At 31.2% G+C, this 14584-nt stretch overlaps 1 protein-coding gene and 1 pseudogene across 1 annotated transcript; one reads left to right on the top strand and one right to left on the bottom strand.

Moving 5' to 3' along the window:
* Window positions 1–4023: 4023 nt before the first annotated feature.
* On the bottom strand, window positions 4024–5495 carry LOC148180457 (uncharacterized). Its single transcript, XM_088050249.1, has 2 exons — window positions 5344–5495; window positions 4024–5297 (listed from the first exon to the last, which is right to left on the bottom strand). Exons 1-2 carry the CDS (start codon window positions 5345–5347, stop codon window positions 4111–4113), a joined length of 1191 nt encoding a protein of 396 aa, XP_087906375.1. The 5' UTR covers window positions 5348–5495; the 3' UTR covers window positions 4024–4110.
* A 605-nt stretch (window positions 5496–6100) lies between these two features.
* Window positions 6101–6466, top strand: LOC148180456 (tyrosine-protein kinase Src42A pseudogene; annotated as a pseudogene).
* Window positions 6467–14584: the final 8118 nt, after the last annotated feature.

Here is a 14584-nt window from a genome sequence, read left to right as displayed (position 1 = left end):
TGCCGCTAGGGGCGCTTCAAATTTTTTCTTTAAATACGAAAAGTATGGAAAGAAGAATGTGAAAAAAGCAACAAAGGATACAAAAATTGACAGAAATTAGTTGCATATTTGAACTAAGCGGGCCTTATTTTATCGCAATTAAATTGGTGGGCATTTTCCGTTCGTCGAAATAAAAATTCCAAAAATTCTGTCGTTTGCTCTAAAATTTTGAAATTTAGCACACTTGATAAACACGTCGCAAGTAATAAAACCTCGAAATTTCATTGTTTTTGGATTAAAATTGTCAAAGTTACGGGATTTAATACAAATTTGAGGAAACTTTTAGTTCGCTTTGAAAATAAAAATTTCTCAAAATTCGTTAACCTGCTCTAAAATTTTGAAATTTAGTCTATTCGATAAGCAGGTTGCTGGTTGTAAAACCTCCTAAGTTCACTGATTTGGGACTAAAGTTGTCAAAGTTACGGAATTTAATAAAAATTAGTGAACATTTTTGCGGCCTCCTCAAAAAAAAAAATTTTTAAAATTCTGTCTGTTTCTCTAAAATTTTGAAATTTACCACAATTGATAAACACGTCGTAAGTAGTAAAACCTCGGAATTTCATTGTTGTGGAATTAAAATTGTGAAAGTTACGGAATTTAATAAAAATTAGTGGAATTTTTTGGTTAGCTCTCAATATAAAAATTTATAAAAATTCTGTCTCTTGCTCTAAAATTTTGGAATTTAGCACACTTGATAAACAATTTAAAAGTAGTAAAAACTCTAAATTTCATTGCTTTGGGATTAAAATGGTCAAAGTTACGAAATTTAATAAAAATTAGTGAAAATTTTTGGTAGTTCCTCAAATTAAAAATTTCTAAAAATTCTGTCTCTTACTCTAAAATTTTGGAATTTAGCACACTAGATAAACACATCTCAAGTAGTAAAACCTCTAAATGTCATTGTTTTGGGATTAAAATTGTCAATGTTACACAATTTAATAAAAATTAATTTAAACTTTTAGTTCGTCCTGAAAACAAACATTTCTAAAAATTCGGTCTCTTGCTCCAAAATTTTGAAATTTACCCTATTTAATGAACAAGTTGTACGTAGTAAAATTCCCAAATTTGACTGTTTTTGGAATAAATTTGTCAAAGTTATAAAATTTAATATAAAGTGGCAAACATTTTTGATTCCTCGAAACAAAATTTCTAAAAATTTTGTCTTGCTCTAAAATTTCAATTTAGCACACTCTTTAAATAAGTCGCAAATGGTAAAAGCTCAAAATTTTACTGTTTTTGGATTGAAAATGTTAAAGTAACGAAATTTAATAACAATTAGTGAAAATTTTTGGTGGTTCCGCAAAATAAAAATTTTCAAAAATTCAGTCCCTTGCTCTAAAATTTTAAAATTTAGCCCATTTGGTAAACAAGTCGCAGTTAATAAAACCTCCAAATTTCACTGATTTGGGATTAAAATTGTCAAAGTAACGGATTTTAATAAAAAAATAGTGAACATTTATTTATGCCTTCTTAAATGAAAATTTCTAAAAACTCTATATGTTTGTCTAAAATTTTGAAATTTAACACACTTTAACACACGAAATTTTATAGTTTTGGAATTAAAATTGCCAAAGTTGCGGAATTTAATAAAAATTAAGTCAAAATTCTTGGTTCGTCCCCAAACTAAAAATTTCTAAAAATTCAATTTCTTGCTCTAATATTTTAGAATTCAGCAGACTTAATAAAGACGTTGCTAGTAAAAAAAACTTAAAAATTTCACTGTTTTTGGATTAAAATTGTTAAAGTTACGCAATTTTATAAAAAATTTTGGAAATTTTTGGTTCATTCTCAAAATAAAAATTTCTAAAAATTCTTTCTATTGCTCTAAAATTTTGGAATTTAGCACACTTGATAAACAATTTGAAAATAGCAAAAACTCCAAATTTTATTGTTTTGCGATTAAAATTGCCAAAGGTACGACATTTAATAAAAATGACTGGAAATTCTGTTGGTTCTTTCCCAAAATAAAATTTCTAAAAACTCAAATTCTTGTTCTAAAATTTTGGAATTTAGCACACTTGATAAAGACGTTGCAAATAGAAAAACTTAAAATTTTAACTGCTTTTGGATTAAAATTGTCAAAGTTACGCAATTTAATATAAATTTGTCGAAATTTTTGGTTCATTGTCAACATAAAAATTTACAAAAATTCAACTGCTTGCTCTAAAATTTTGGAATTTAGCACACTTAATAAAGACATTGCTAGTAGAAAAACCTACAAATTTTACTGGTTTAGTATTAAAATTGTCAAAATTATGCAATTTTATAAAAATTAGTGGAAATTTTTGGTTTGTTGTCAAAATAAAAATTTCCAAAAACTCAATTTCTCGCCCTAAAATTTTGGAATTTAGCACACTTGATAAAGTTGCAAGTAGAAAAACCTTCAAATTTCCCTGTTTTTAGATTAAAATTGTCAAAGATACGGAATTTAATAAAAATTAGTGGATATTTTTGGTTCGTACTTAAAATAAAAATTTCCAAAAATTCTGTCTCTTTAGCACACTTAATAAAGACGTTGCTAGTAGAAAATCCTAAAAATTACAATGTTTTTGGATTAAAATTGTTAAAGTTACACAATTTTACAAAAAAATTTGGAAATTTTTGGTTCGTTCTCAAAATAAAAATTTCTAAAAATTCTGTCTATTGCTCTAAAATTTTGGAATTTAGCACACTTGATAAAGACTTTGCAAATAGAAAAACTTAAAATTTTTACTGCTTTTGGATTAAAATTGTCAAATTTACGCAATTTAATATAAACTTGTGGAAATTTTCGGTTCGCTGTCAAAATAAAAATTTCCAAAATTCAATTTCTTGCTCTAAAATTTTGGAATTTAGCCCAATTGATAAGAACGTTACAAGTAGAAAAACCTTCAAATTTCCCTGTTTTTAGATTAAAATTGTCAAAGTTACGGAATTTAATAAAAATTAATCAAAATTTTTGGTTTGTTCTCAAACTAAAATTTCTAAAAATTCTGTCTATTGCTCTAAAATTTTGGAATTTTATTGTTTTGGGATTAAAATTGCCATAGGTACGAAATTTAACACAAATGACTGGAAATTGTTAGTTCTTTCCCAAAATAAAATTTCCAAAAACTCAATTTCTTGCTCTAAAATTTGAGAATTTGGCATCAAGTGTGTTGCAAGTAGAAAAACCTTCAAATTTCCCTGTTTTTAGATTAAAATTGTCAAAATTACGGAATTTAATTAAAATTAGTGGAAATTTTTAGTTCATTCTTAAAATAAAAATTCACAAAAATTCTGTCTCTTGATCTAAAATTTTGGAATTTAGCACACTTGATAAAGACGTTGCAAATAGAAACACCTCAAAATTTCACTGTTTTTGGATTAAAATTGTGAAAGTTACGCAATTTTATAACAATCAGTGGAAAATTTTGGTTCGTTCTCAAAATAAAAATTTCCAAAAATTTAATTTCTTCCTATAAAATTTTAGAATTCAGCAGACTTAATAAAGACGTTGCTAGTAGAAAAACCTAAAAATTTCACAATTTTTGGATTAAAATTGTTAAAGTTACTCAATTTAAAAAAAAAATTGGAAATTTTTGGTTCCTCAAAATAAAAATTTCCAAAAATTCAATTTCTTGCTCTATAATTTTGGAATTTAGTAGACTTAATAAAAACGTTGTTAGTAGAAAAACCTCCAAATTTCACTGTTTTTGGATTAAAATTGTCAAAGTTACGCAATTTTATAAAAATTAGTGGAAATTTTTGGCTCGTTATCAAAATAAAACTTTCCAAAAACTTCATTTCTTCTTCTGAAATTTTTGAATTTAGCAGTTGCAAGTGGTAGAACCTCAAAAGTTCAGTTTTGGGTCAACAAAACTTTTTAAAATTTCTGCGTCTTGCTGCCAAATTTTGGAATTGCCTACCACATTATATCCAAAGAGCCAAAAAACGTAACTTCATTGACTCCAATTCAACTAATTATATTATACTATATAAATTAAGAAAAGTCAAAAAAGTGAATAAAACAGTCAAACAATGTAATGTAAGACAATAAGAAACTCTAATGTACTACAATAAAAAAATACATATAAATAAATATAACAGTCTTCAAGAATGCTTCGGAGTGTCTTGCAATAACAAACACTGCTGTTGTATCGTCGTCGACAAACTCCTCGCCAGACCGCTCATCTCCACCTGCGGCGTGCACAACACCGAGCAATTACCCCTTAAATCATTGTACATCGCCATCGCCTTCCTCGTCCTTGGAGTTTGACTAGCAAAACTCGCCGGCAACGACTTCGACAGCGTTTGTTTCCTAAGATCAACATCTTTCGACGCCTTCAGTACATTTTTCAGTTCTTTATTCTCTTTATCTCCCTCCTTTTGCCCAACAAACGCAAGAATTAAGTTCATTCTTTCTTCATGCTCCTTTTCAAACTGCAACATGTGCTGCTTCAGCCTCTGAAACGCCTCAACTTCTTCTTTAACGATTTGACTAAGACTTTTTTCTGAGGAAATGTTGGCGTTTTGCAGCAGCGAACAAACTGAAGACATTGGCGAGAGGGTGCTTTTGGTGACCTTTTTAGCCGACGCGAGGGATTTTTCAAGTCGCAGGAACTCCAAGTCTGAGGCTCTCCCGGAACTGTTCCTCGTTTTCAGTTGCGTGTTTTCCGGGGTACAAGAGCCCTCGGCGTCTGGAGGACTCGTCTCTTTGATAGGAGACATCGGCGAGAGGACAATTTTCACGACATTCTTCGCAGATTCCAGAGATTTCTCGAGTCGGCGGAACTCGAAGTCTTGGGAGGGCGAAGCACTTCTCTGTTTCTTCGGTTCTTTGATGGGGAACAGCACAGTTTTGAACAGCGGTCTCTCCTCCACTTTAGTAACGCCGCTAATTCGCGCTTTATAGCCAAATTTTTGCCGCGACCCTGCGGTGGCCTTTGTTTTCGGCTCTTTAAAGAGCTCTTTACGCACAGGGCGCTCGATTTTTCGCTTCTTTAAAGGTTGTTCCTCTGAAGGGGTCAGCAGCGACAAATTCAAGGGTTTTAAGGGAATATAGGGCCTCTTCGCTATCGTTTTTCTTTTACTGTCGGAGCTGTCTTGCGCACGATTCTGGGAACCAAATTCCGGTAATTTCAACGGCGAAATGTGAATATAGGGCCGTCTTGGTTTTCGTTTGGAGCCTGAACCTTCGCTTGCGGTGTTCTGGGGGCCGAAGCCCGGCAATCTCAGGGGCGAGATTGGGATGTGGGGCCTCCTTCGGAAGGTGCGGGCCCCCATTGTACAATCTCCATCTTAAAAAAATGAGTGAAAATGGGGCGAAATTGAGGGAACACTTACCCATTATCCTAATAACAGTTAAAATTGGCTTTAAAACTCGAAAAAAAAAACACAGGATGATAAGAAATCGTTAAAATTTAAATGTCAATGTCACGTGTCACTCCCTCCAATCAGATTCGTTTGGCAGGACACGTACCAACGTAACCACCCAAAGTAACCAACTCTCGGAGAGTTTCAAAGAATTCGTGCCCTCGTAATTATGAGGGTTGGTCGGACAGGCGTACAATTCTGAATAATTGGGAAAACGCACCCCTAATTCGTGTAAGGAGGTGTTGTGTTTTTTTCCCCACGTCCAAACGTCAAACTTGTCGCCACGAAAATCCCCAAATGGGAATTTTTCGTGAGTGTTAGAGTGAATACTGGGGCTTCCCGACAGATCCCGGGGGTTAAAAACGGTGAAGCGACCGCAGGTGTGCACTTATCTTATCGCGGATTGTGGTTATGGGGTGGTACGGCGCAACCAGCTGGATCTGGGGATTTTCGGTCCGTGCGCGTCAACCCTGCGGGGCGAAAGTTCGTGTTGTCGCGATAGGAAAAGTGCACTATCTCGGGTGCATCGTTCCGCAAATTTTATTGATAATTGCAGTGATGTTGGGTATTTAGTAAGAGCGCGAGGGTACGTGACTGCATAAATGATTCTAATTTACTTTCGACGTTATCGAATCGAACAACGAAGTAAGAATTGGTATGATTGTTGGTGATGTTCTTCTGTTTGGATTATTGTGACAAGTGAAGTGAGTTAACTGAGACGATTAAAATGGGGAATTGTTTGAGCAGCCCTTCGAACAGCGACAGGTTGGACAGGAATAGAGAACGAATAGTGAATCAAATTGAGGATAATAGTTTGCCCTCGAACCCCATTCCAACGCCTCCTTCGGAAGTGGTGAGGCCCGCGGTGGTCAACCCGGAACCAGAGGCGACGAACGCGAAGATTTTTGTTGCACTTTATGACTACGATGCACGGACGGATGAGGATTTGAGTTTTAGAAAGGGAGAACATCTGGAGATTTTAAATGATACACAAGGGGACTGGTGGCTGGCCAGGAGCAAGAGGACCAGGCAAGAGGGGTACATTCCTTCCAATTATGTCGCCAAGTTGAAGAGTATCGAAGCTGAGCCGTAAGTTACTTTTGTAGACCGTAAAAAGCAAATTTTTATTGATTGCCATATCACGGGGAAATTTTACTTGTGTTATCTTTGTGATTTAAACGTTTCGTAGATTTTGTCGATGATTAACACTCTTTAAATATTGATTGATGAAGTAGGCTTAGGAAACACTGTTTTTTGCGATACGTTGGTACTCCTGTTAATTTGACAAATGACAGGTTTAACAATGGGTTGGTACTCCTGCTAGTAGACCACCAATTTCACTTCAACTTCTTAGCCACTGTGTGAGTCTTTTGTTTTTATGAAAGAGCAGAAGTTCTCCATTCAGATTACAGAATTACTAAAATAAATCAGTTGCATTCAATTTGTTCCTTTTAATGTCTAAAATCTGTCACATTATTCTATCCAATCAAAGAACTAACAAAAACAGATAATAAATTTAATGTACAACACAAATCGTTGGTGTTAATGATTTCTTTATGTGAATTTCTGACTCTCTAATTGGAAGCAGTGAGTTATGAATTTTTTAAAGTTTTGCGTTTTGTGATTATGATGGTTATTTATACCACAAGGGAGTAAATTTTATTTTTTACGATTAGTGTTGAGCTTTACCCTCGAGAGGCCTGATAATTCGGTCAACGAGTAAAAAGTGAAATGTGGTGATTTATTCATTTAGAATTTAGACAAAGAAATAGATAAAATACAAAGGACTTAAAAATTCTCTAAGAAAAATAAACAGAAATAAAAATAAAGAAAGAAACGTGAAGAAACCTACACTAAAAACAAATAACGTTCAAGAACTCAAAGAGTACAAAAACTCTCGTTTTATGAAAAAAAAAACAATGTATTATAACAATTCATAAGTGGGGGGAAAAGTTGGTTTTAAAATAAATTGTGGATAAAATATTGTATCAACGATCGTGGGTTTTTTGAACAAATTTTCAAAAGTAGTCATTTTGTGAATTCTGCTTAATAGCCTCTTTTTAATTAGAATTATTTTGACATTTGATAACAGTTGATTTCTAGTTAACTTTTCTTAGAAATTTTAAATAGAGAAGAATCGTAGATAAAACGTTGTATGATCCACGTCTAAAAAGTTTTCTCATAGCGTTCGTGGCTTTTAAAACACTCGTGCAATAAAGAACTTTGTGCTTACAAACGACAAATTACCTGTCAAATTTTATTGATTTTGACATTTGAAAACTAATGATCTCTAATAACATAACTTTTTTTTTATTAATTTGAAATGAAGAACAATCGTAGATAAAACGTTGTATGATACACGTCTTAAACAGTATTTTTATGGCATTCGTGGCTTTTAAAAAACCCCTAAAATGCAGACTGTTATCGCTGTTGTTGAATCAGTCCTGTAGATTTAAATATCTTTAAACATTGATTAAAGAAATAGGGTCGGGAGGCTCTGTTTTTTGCGATATGTTGGTACCTCTGCTAATTTGACAGGTGACAGTTTTAAAAAAGGGTTGGTACTCGTGCTAGTTGAACCAACACACTTCAAATTTTTAGCAACTGTGTGGGTTTTTTGTTTTTATGAAAGAGCAGATTTTCTGCATTCATTGGACAGTTACGCGCAATAAATTTCCGACACTTTGTAATTACAGAATTAATACAGTCGACACCGCTTAATTGGAACAAAACATTGGATAATCGGGACAAAATGTTCTGGAATTCATTTAAGAAATAACAAAAACAGATAATAAATTTAATGTTCAACACAAATCGCTAGTGTTAATGATTTCTTTATGTGAATTTCTGACTATCTAGGCTGGAAGCAGTGAGTTATGAAGTTTTCAGATTTTTACGTTTTCATAGTTATTTGTAGCACAAGGGAGTACATTTTATTTTTTACGATGAGTGGTGAGTTTTACTCTCGAGAGACGTGATATTTCGGTCAAGTAGTAAAAAATGAAATGTGGTGATTTATTCATTCTGAATTTGGACAATGAAATAGATAAAATACAGAAGAACTCGAAAATTATTTGAAGAAATATTAACGAATAAAAATGAAAGAAACGAGGAGGGACCTACAAAAACAAATAAAAAATAAACATCCAAGAACTCAAAGAGTACAAAAACGAGAGTAGGAAAAAAAGAAAAGCATGTGTATAGTTGGGCCGCGGATTTTTGGGCAGGATTTTTCTGTCATTTGGAAAAATTGGATGTATTTTAAGCTGAGACTAAAGGGACTGCTATAAATGACATCAATGCCCGAAATTTTGCACCAGTAACTGTACTTAAAATTGATTAAATAGATAAAAGTAGTAGATAAAATTGAATAAATTCCAAAAGAAATTTCGGAGCAATTTGAATTAGGGGAAAAGTAGGAAAGAAAAGTCTTTTAGACAACATTTTATCCACAAAAAATGTGCTTTTTGTGGTGTGGATAAAATTGGTTTTTTTTGTAAACAACTTTAATTCACTAGTGGAAGAAATGTTATTTAAAAGAATTTATAAGTGTGGGAAAAGTCGATTTAAAAATTAATTGTGGATAAAATATTGTATTTACGATCGTGAAAAAGAAGCGTTTTTTAAACAGATTTTGCTTTAAAAAGTACCCATTTAGTGAACTCTGCTTATTTCTCTCTTTTTAATTAGATTCGAGAAATCGGCTGTCAAATTTTATTTATTTTGACATTTGATAACAGTTGATTTCTAGTTAACTTTTCTTAGAAATTTGATATAGAGAACAGTCGTAGATAAAACGTTGTAAGATACACGTTTAAAAAGTCTCTTTACGGCATTTGTGCTTTTTAAAATACTAAACAAAAATTACATAACTTTCTTTTTATTAATTTGAAATGGAGAACAATCGTAGATAAAGTGTTGTATGATATACGTTTAAAAAGTTTCTTTATACAAGACGAGTGACTTTTCAAACTTGTATCTTAACTAATTAAAAATACTTCAGGATAAAAAACAACTAACGTTGGATACATAAAAGATAAAAAGTTGGAAATAATAAAAAATACGAGCAATAATAGAAACATGAAGAGAATATTTAGAAGAATGTTTATAAACACAAAAGACGAAAGACGAAGAAGTCATAGAAGCGAAAGAACTAAAAGAAATGAGCAATTTGAAGAGGAAAAATGCAGAAAATTACTTGAAAAAAAGACACATAAAATAGAAATAATAAAAAAATGAAAATAGAGATTTATTAATTTAGAAATACAGAAGAAACTCAGGATTTAAGAAAATTATGTGAATTAACATGCCAAAAATGTGAAAAAACAGGAATACGAACTATACAGAACAGCGAAAAAAACAAAAAACGAACAAGAAAAAAGTCATATGTACAGTTGTGAACACGAAATTTTGGGCAGGGCAGACGGATAAAGAGAATACTTGCAAGGACCTCAAAAAATAAAAATAGGTCTAAAAATGAATGGGGGGATAAACTTTTCATCCCAAGATTTGTAAAAATGCTATACGTACTGGAGCCACATCTTGTTGAAAATAACAATAATTGCTGAACTAGTCTCTACAGGGTGATTCACAAAGAGTGTAATTTAGCAGTTTATATCTGATTCTAGAGTAGATATGAAAGTGTTATTTATATCGTTGTGTGGTGAGATGGAGCCACATCTTGTTGAAAATCACAATAACTGCTCAACTAGACTATATAGGATTATTCACAAACAGTGTATTTTGGTAAATCATATCTTCTTCTAGAAGGATCAAGAAAGTGTTATTTATATCGTTAGTTTGTTGTTTGTTTGGTAAGCTAGAGCCACATCTTGTTGAAAATAACAATAATTGTCAAACTAGACTATCCCCATCAACTGTTGCCATCTCAATAATCAGATCTACAAATAGACACGTGGATCTAATCCTGATTACGATTACTTTTAATTACACGGTCGATAATAAAATCAACCATTGATTACACATTTCGTATGAAACATCAATGTAGTGTTCCCCTTTGACCCCAAAGAGTTTTTTGGTTTGCATTTTGAAATTTGATAACAGTCATGAAACATAAAAATAAAGTCAAAACCCTCAATGCAGTTCATTGCTTTGCATTTTGAAATTAGATAACAGTGTGACACTTAATGGTTTTAAATAATATATTGTATTATGATTAAAGAATGAATCAAGAACTCATTAGTCAACTGTATCCTAAACTTGACCTTGCAGACGTGATAAACCAATTTTTTTGCCCAATTGATCGTCGAGTAAATGACACCATTCATCAATAATTTGATAAGAGATACGAGTGTTTGTATTATTTAAGCATTGACAAAATATTTTTCTTATAATAATTTGTTAGTTTAATCAGAATTTTTATTTGTTGGATACAACAACCGGATAAGGAAATTCATTTCGAGTTTCGCGTGGAACAACCGAAGCATGGAAAACGAACGTTCTAAAATGAATTTCAACAAGCTAAAAGGAACGTAGACAACAGATATGTCACAATTATATAAATAAGGTCGTTTGATAGAAAAAAGTGAAATAATCGGCCTTGGTTGCCTTTTCCGCTTTGTCAATTAATTGTCCACACCTCGACTGGTCTTGGCGTGTAGGCAACCAACAATACGCGCGCGGTGGTTGTCTAACCAGCAGGGAATTTGAAGTCTGTGGTGGCACCTCCGTCTTTACGACAGTTTGAGGTTAATCATTGAACAGGGTTACCAACCTGAACGAAAAAACAAGCTCTTACCAGTAGGGAATTTGAAATCTGTGGTGGCACCTCCAATTTTATGACAGTTTGAGGTTAATCACTGAACAGGATTACCAACCTGAACGAAAAACAAAGCCGCCTGTACAACAATGTTTGTTTACATGTACTTTTCTGTTGTTTCGTCAACGGAAACGAGTTCACCACGCTTTTTCCACGTTGGCTAGTCGCAATTTTTCCATTTTTTTTGTGCCTGCATGACATGCCGAAGAACTGTACCTCGGAGATGCGCAAGGCCGCTGGTCGTTCACTTCGCGACCTTTCAAGTTCGCCCCGAAAGAGAACAAATTGTTACGCCCACGAATCGTGTTGTCATTAGTGTTGCGATTGCGATTTTAATCAAGGATCATGTTTCCATGGCTGATTTCTTTTTGCTCAATCGCCGGGCTGCGGAGTTGAGGTTGTAGACGAGCGTTAACCTGTAATTTCGGAAATGTGACCCACAAATTTGGGTTTTTATGGCGATTTTATTTGCGGAACTGCTTGGGAATTTAAGGTTTTCGTATCGATTAGGTCGATTCCAAATTTGTTTAGGTAAGGGTCACGGAAATCATTTTATTGGTTTGTGTTTTGCGAGCGGATTCAATGAAACGAGGAATGTCAGCGGGAACATAAAATATGACACTGTATAATTTAATTATTTTGCATTGTATGATATAATTATTTACGCCTTTCTATAGAATAATTGAATTCTGATGATTGTAAGACTAGAAATTTTCATTGGGAATTGTTGTCTCGACTTGATCGCTTTTTTTTTGAATTGCAAATTTTATTCTGTTTCTTTTGAGGAAGGAATTAAGATGAGTCTTGACACTTTGTGGCCTTAAATATGACCTTATATAACACCTCAGTTTAATCCGAGGGATAAAAAACAGTTTTATATCACATGAAGAAATCAAAATGGTAATTTCAGGTCACACTTTAAGTGTTTTAAATGTTTATTGCGTCAATTCGGAATAAATATATATTTTTTTATTTTATAAGTTTTTATTGTTTTTATAGACGCTGCAGATGTTTATAGTTCTTTTTTTGGGATTTATAGAAATTTTGGTTTAAATTTGTCTAATAAAGATGTTGCAAGTGGCAATTTAGTTTTTTTTTTATAAACAATAACAGTGAGAAAAATATATTTTTGAACATTTTCGAAAATTTAAAAAATTGTTTGTCAAGTTTATTCAAAATTTTTTGAAATTTATTTTGACTAGGTATTAAGCAAACTGAAACTAGTCGTCTTCGCAAAACTCAAGGTACAATAAATGACTGACTTATAAAGGGCATGTTCAAAATTTTCAAAAATTTTGGTTTGCTTGAAAAATTACGTTTAAAACTTTGTTTAATTTAATTATTTTAGAACTTGATAAGATGATAATCCAAAAAAAGACGTTAAAAGCATATTTAAAATTTTTTGTGCAATAAATTTTATTTTTGAATTTTGCAGAAATTTTGGTTTATTAAAAAACATTATGAAATTAGTTCTTTTCTTTGAATTATTTTGTAATTTGGCAAGCGTAACAACGAATTAACTGCTAACTTTAACAATTTTGAATATCTTCGTGTGATAAATAACAAATCAGCAAAAATAATTTTGAAAATTTTCGAAAAATTTTATTTTTTTTGAAAAAAAAGTAAAAATTTAGAAATTTGGTAAGACTATTAAGCAAGTTGAAACAAGTAGCCTTCGAAAGTTTTAAGATGATATATTAATAAATGACTGATTTATGTTTTTTTCAAAATTTTTACAAATGTTGTTTTATTAAATACATTTTGTTAAATTTGTTGTTTATTTCGTTATTTTGTAATTTGATAAATTGAAGGTGAAGGGCAGTTTTTTCACATAAGTAGTCACAGTTAAAAAACTTTTTTTGGAATTTTTAAAAATTTTGGTTTTTCAGTCCTATAATTTTATAATTTGACAAGCTAAAGAAGTTACAAGGGGTGACTACACCAAATTTAAAGATTTTCGTGAAATGAATAACAAAGTTGCGATGGTATTTTGAAAATTTTCGAAACTTTAAGTTTGTAATAAAAAAATGTAAAATCGATCCTATCCGTTCAATAATTCTTTAATTTAGCAAACTTAATAAACAAGTTTAAGTCATAACGACAGAAATTTTCAAGATTTTCGTAAAATTAGTAACAAAGTTCCGATGGTATTTTTGAAAATTTTCGAAAATTTGGGTTTCTCTGATATAAAAAAAATATATAAAATCGATCCTCTTCCTTCAATAATTCTTTAATTTGGCAAACTTAATAAACAAGTTGTAAGTCATAACGACAGAAATTTTCAAGATTTTTGTAAAATTATTAACAAAGTTCCGATGGTATTTTTGAAAATTTTCGAATATTTAATATTCTTTGAAATAAAAAAAAAGTAAAAGCGATCCTAGCCGTTCAATAATTATGTAATTTGGCAAACTTAATAAACAAGTTGCCAGTCGTGACGACAGCAATTTTCAAAATTTGTGTGAAATGAATAACAAGGTTGCGATGGTATTTTTGAAAATTTTTGAAATTTAAGTTATCGCGAAATAAAAAAATTGTAAAATCAATTCTATCCGTTTAATAATTTTGAAATTTGCCAAACTTAATATAAAGTCGTGACGACAGCAATTTTCAAAATTTTTGTCAAATGAATAACAAAGTTGTGATGGTATTTTTGAAAATTTTGGAAAATTTAAGTTTTTGCAAAATGAAAGTAAAATCGATTCTATCCGTTCAATAATTTTGAAATTTCGCAAACTTAATAAACAAGTTGCAAGTCGTGATGACAGCAATTTTCAAAATTTGTGTGAAATGAATAACAAGGTTGCGATGGTATTTTTGAAAATTTTTGAAATTTTAAGTTTCTCCGATATATTTTTTTTTAAATTGATTCTATTCGTTCAAAAATTATTTAATTTGGCAACCTTAATAAACAAGTTGTAAGCCGTAACGACACTAATTTTTAAAATTTTTGTGAAACTAATAAGAAAGTTGCGATGGGATTTTTGAAAATTTCCGAAAATTAAGTTTCTTTGAAATAAAAAAGTTGTAAAATATCCTAAATTTGACTAAACATTTTAAAACTTATTATTAACCAAATTAAAACCAATAAATAACTGATTTATGAACATATTTTAACAATTTTCAAAAATTTTGTTTTTTTTTTAATAATTTTTTTAAAATTTGTTTTGCGTATTTAATTGTTTTAACATGATAAGGTAAAGAACAAGAATTAAAATGTTAAATTTTATTGTCATAAATAATTACAGTTAAAAAATCAGTTTTTGAGATTTTCAAAAATTTTGGGTTCCTAAAAGATTGTAAAATCGATGCTATCTGTCCAAAAATTTTGTAATTCGCTAAGCTTAATAAAGAAGTTGCAAGTTATGACTACAACAATTTGCAAGATTATTGTGTAATGAATAACAAAGTTGCAATAATATTTTTGAAATT

The sequence above is a fragment of the Gnatocerus cornutus genome, chromosome 1 (assembly GCF_029298725.1).
Source record: "Gnatocerus cornutus isolate USDA-ARS CGAHR chromosome 1, icGnaCorn1.1, whole genome shotgun sequence".
Lineage (NCBI taxonomy): Eukaryota > Metazoa > Arthropoda > Insecta > Coleoptera > Tenebrionidae > Gnatocerus > Gnatocerus cornutus.
The sequence above is the reverse complement of the archived record's forward strand: the minus strand, read 5'-3'. Positions and strand labels throughout refer to the sequence as shown.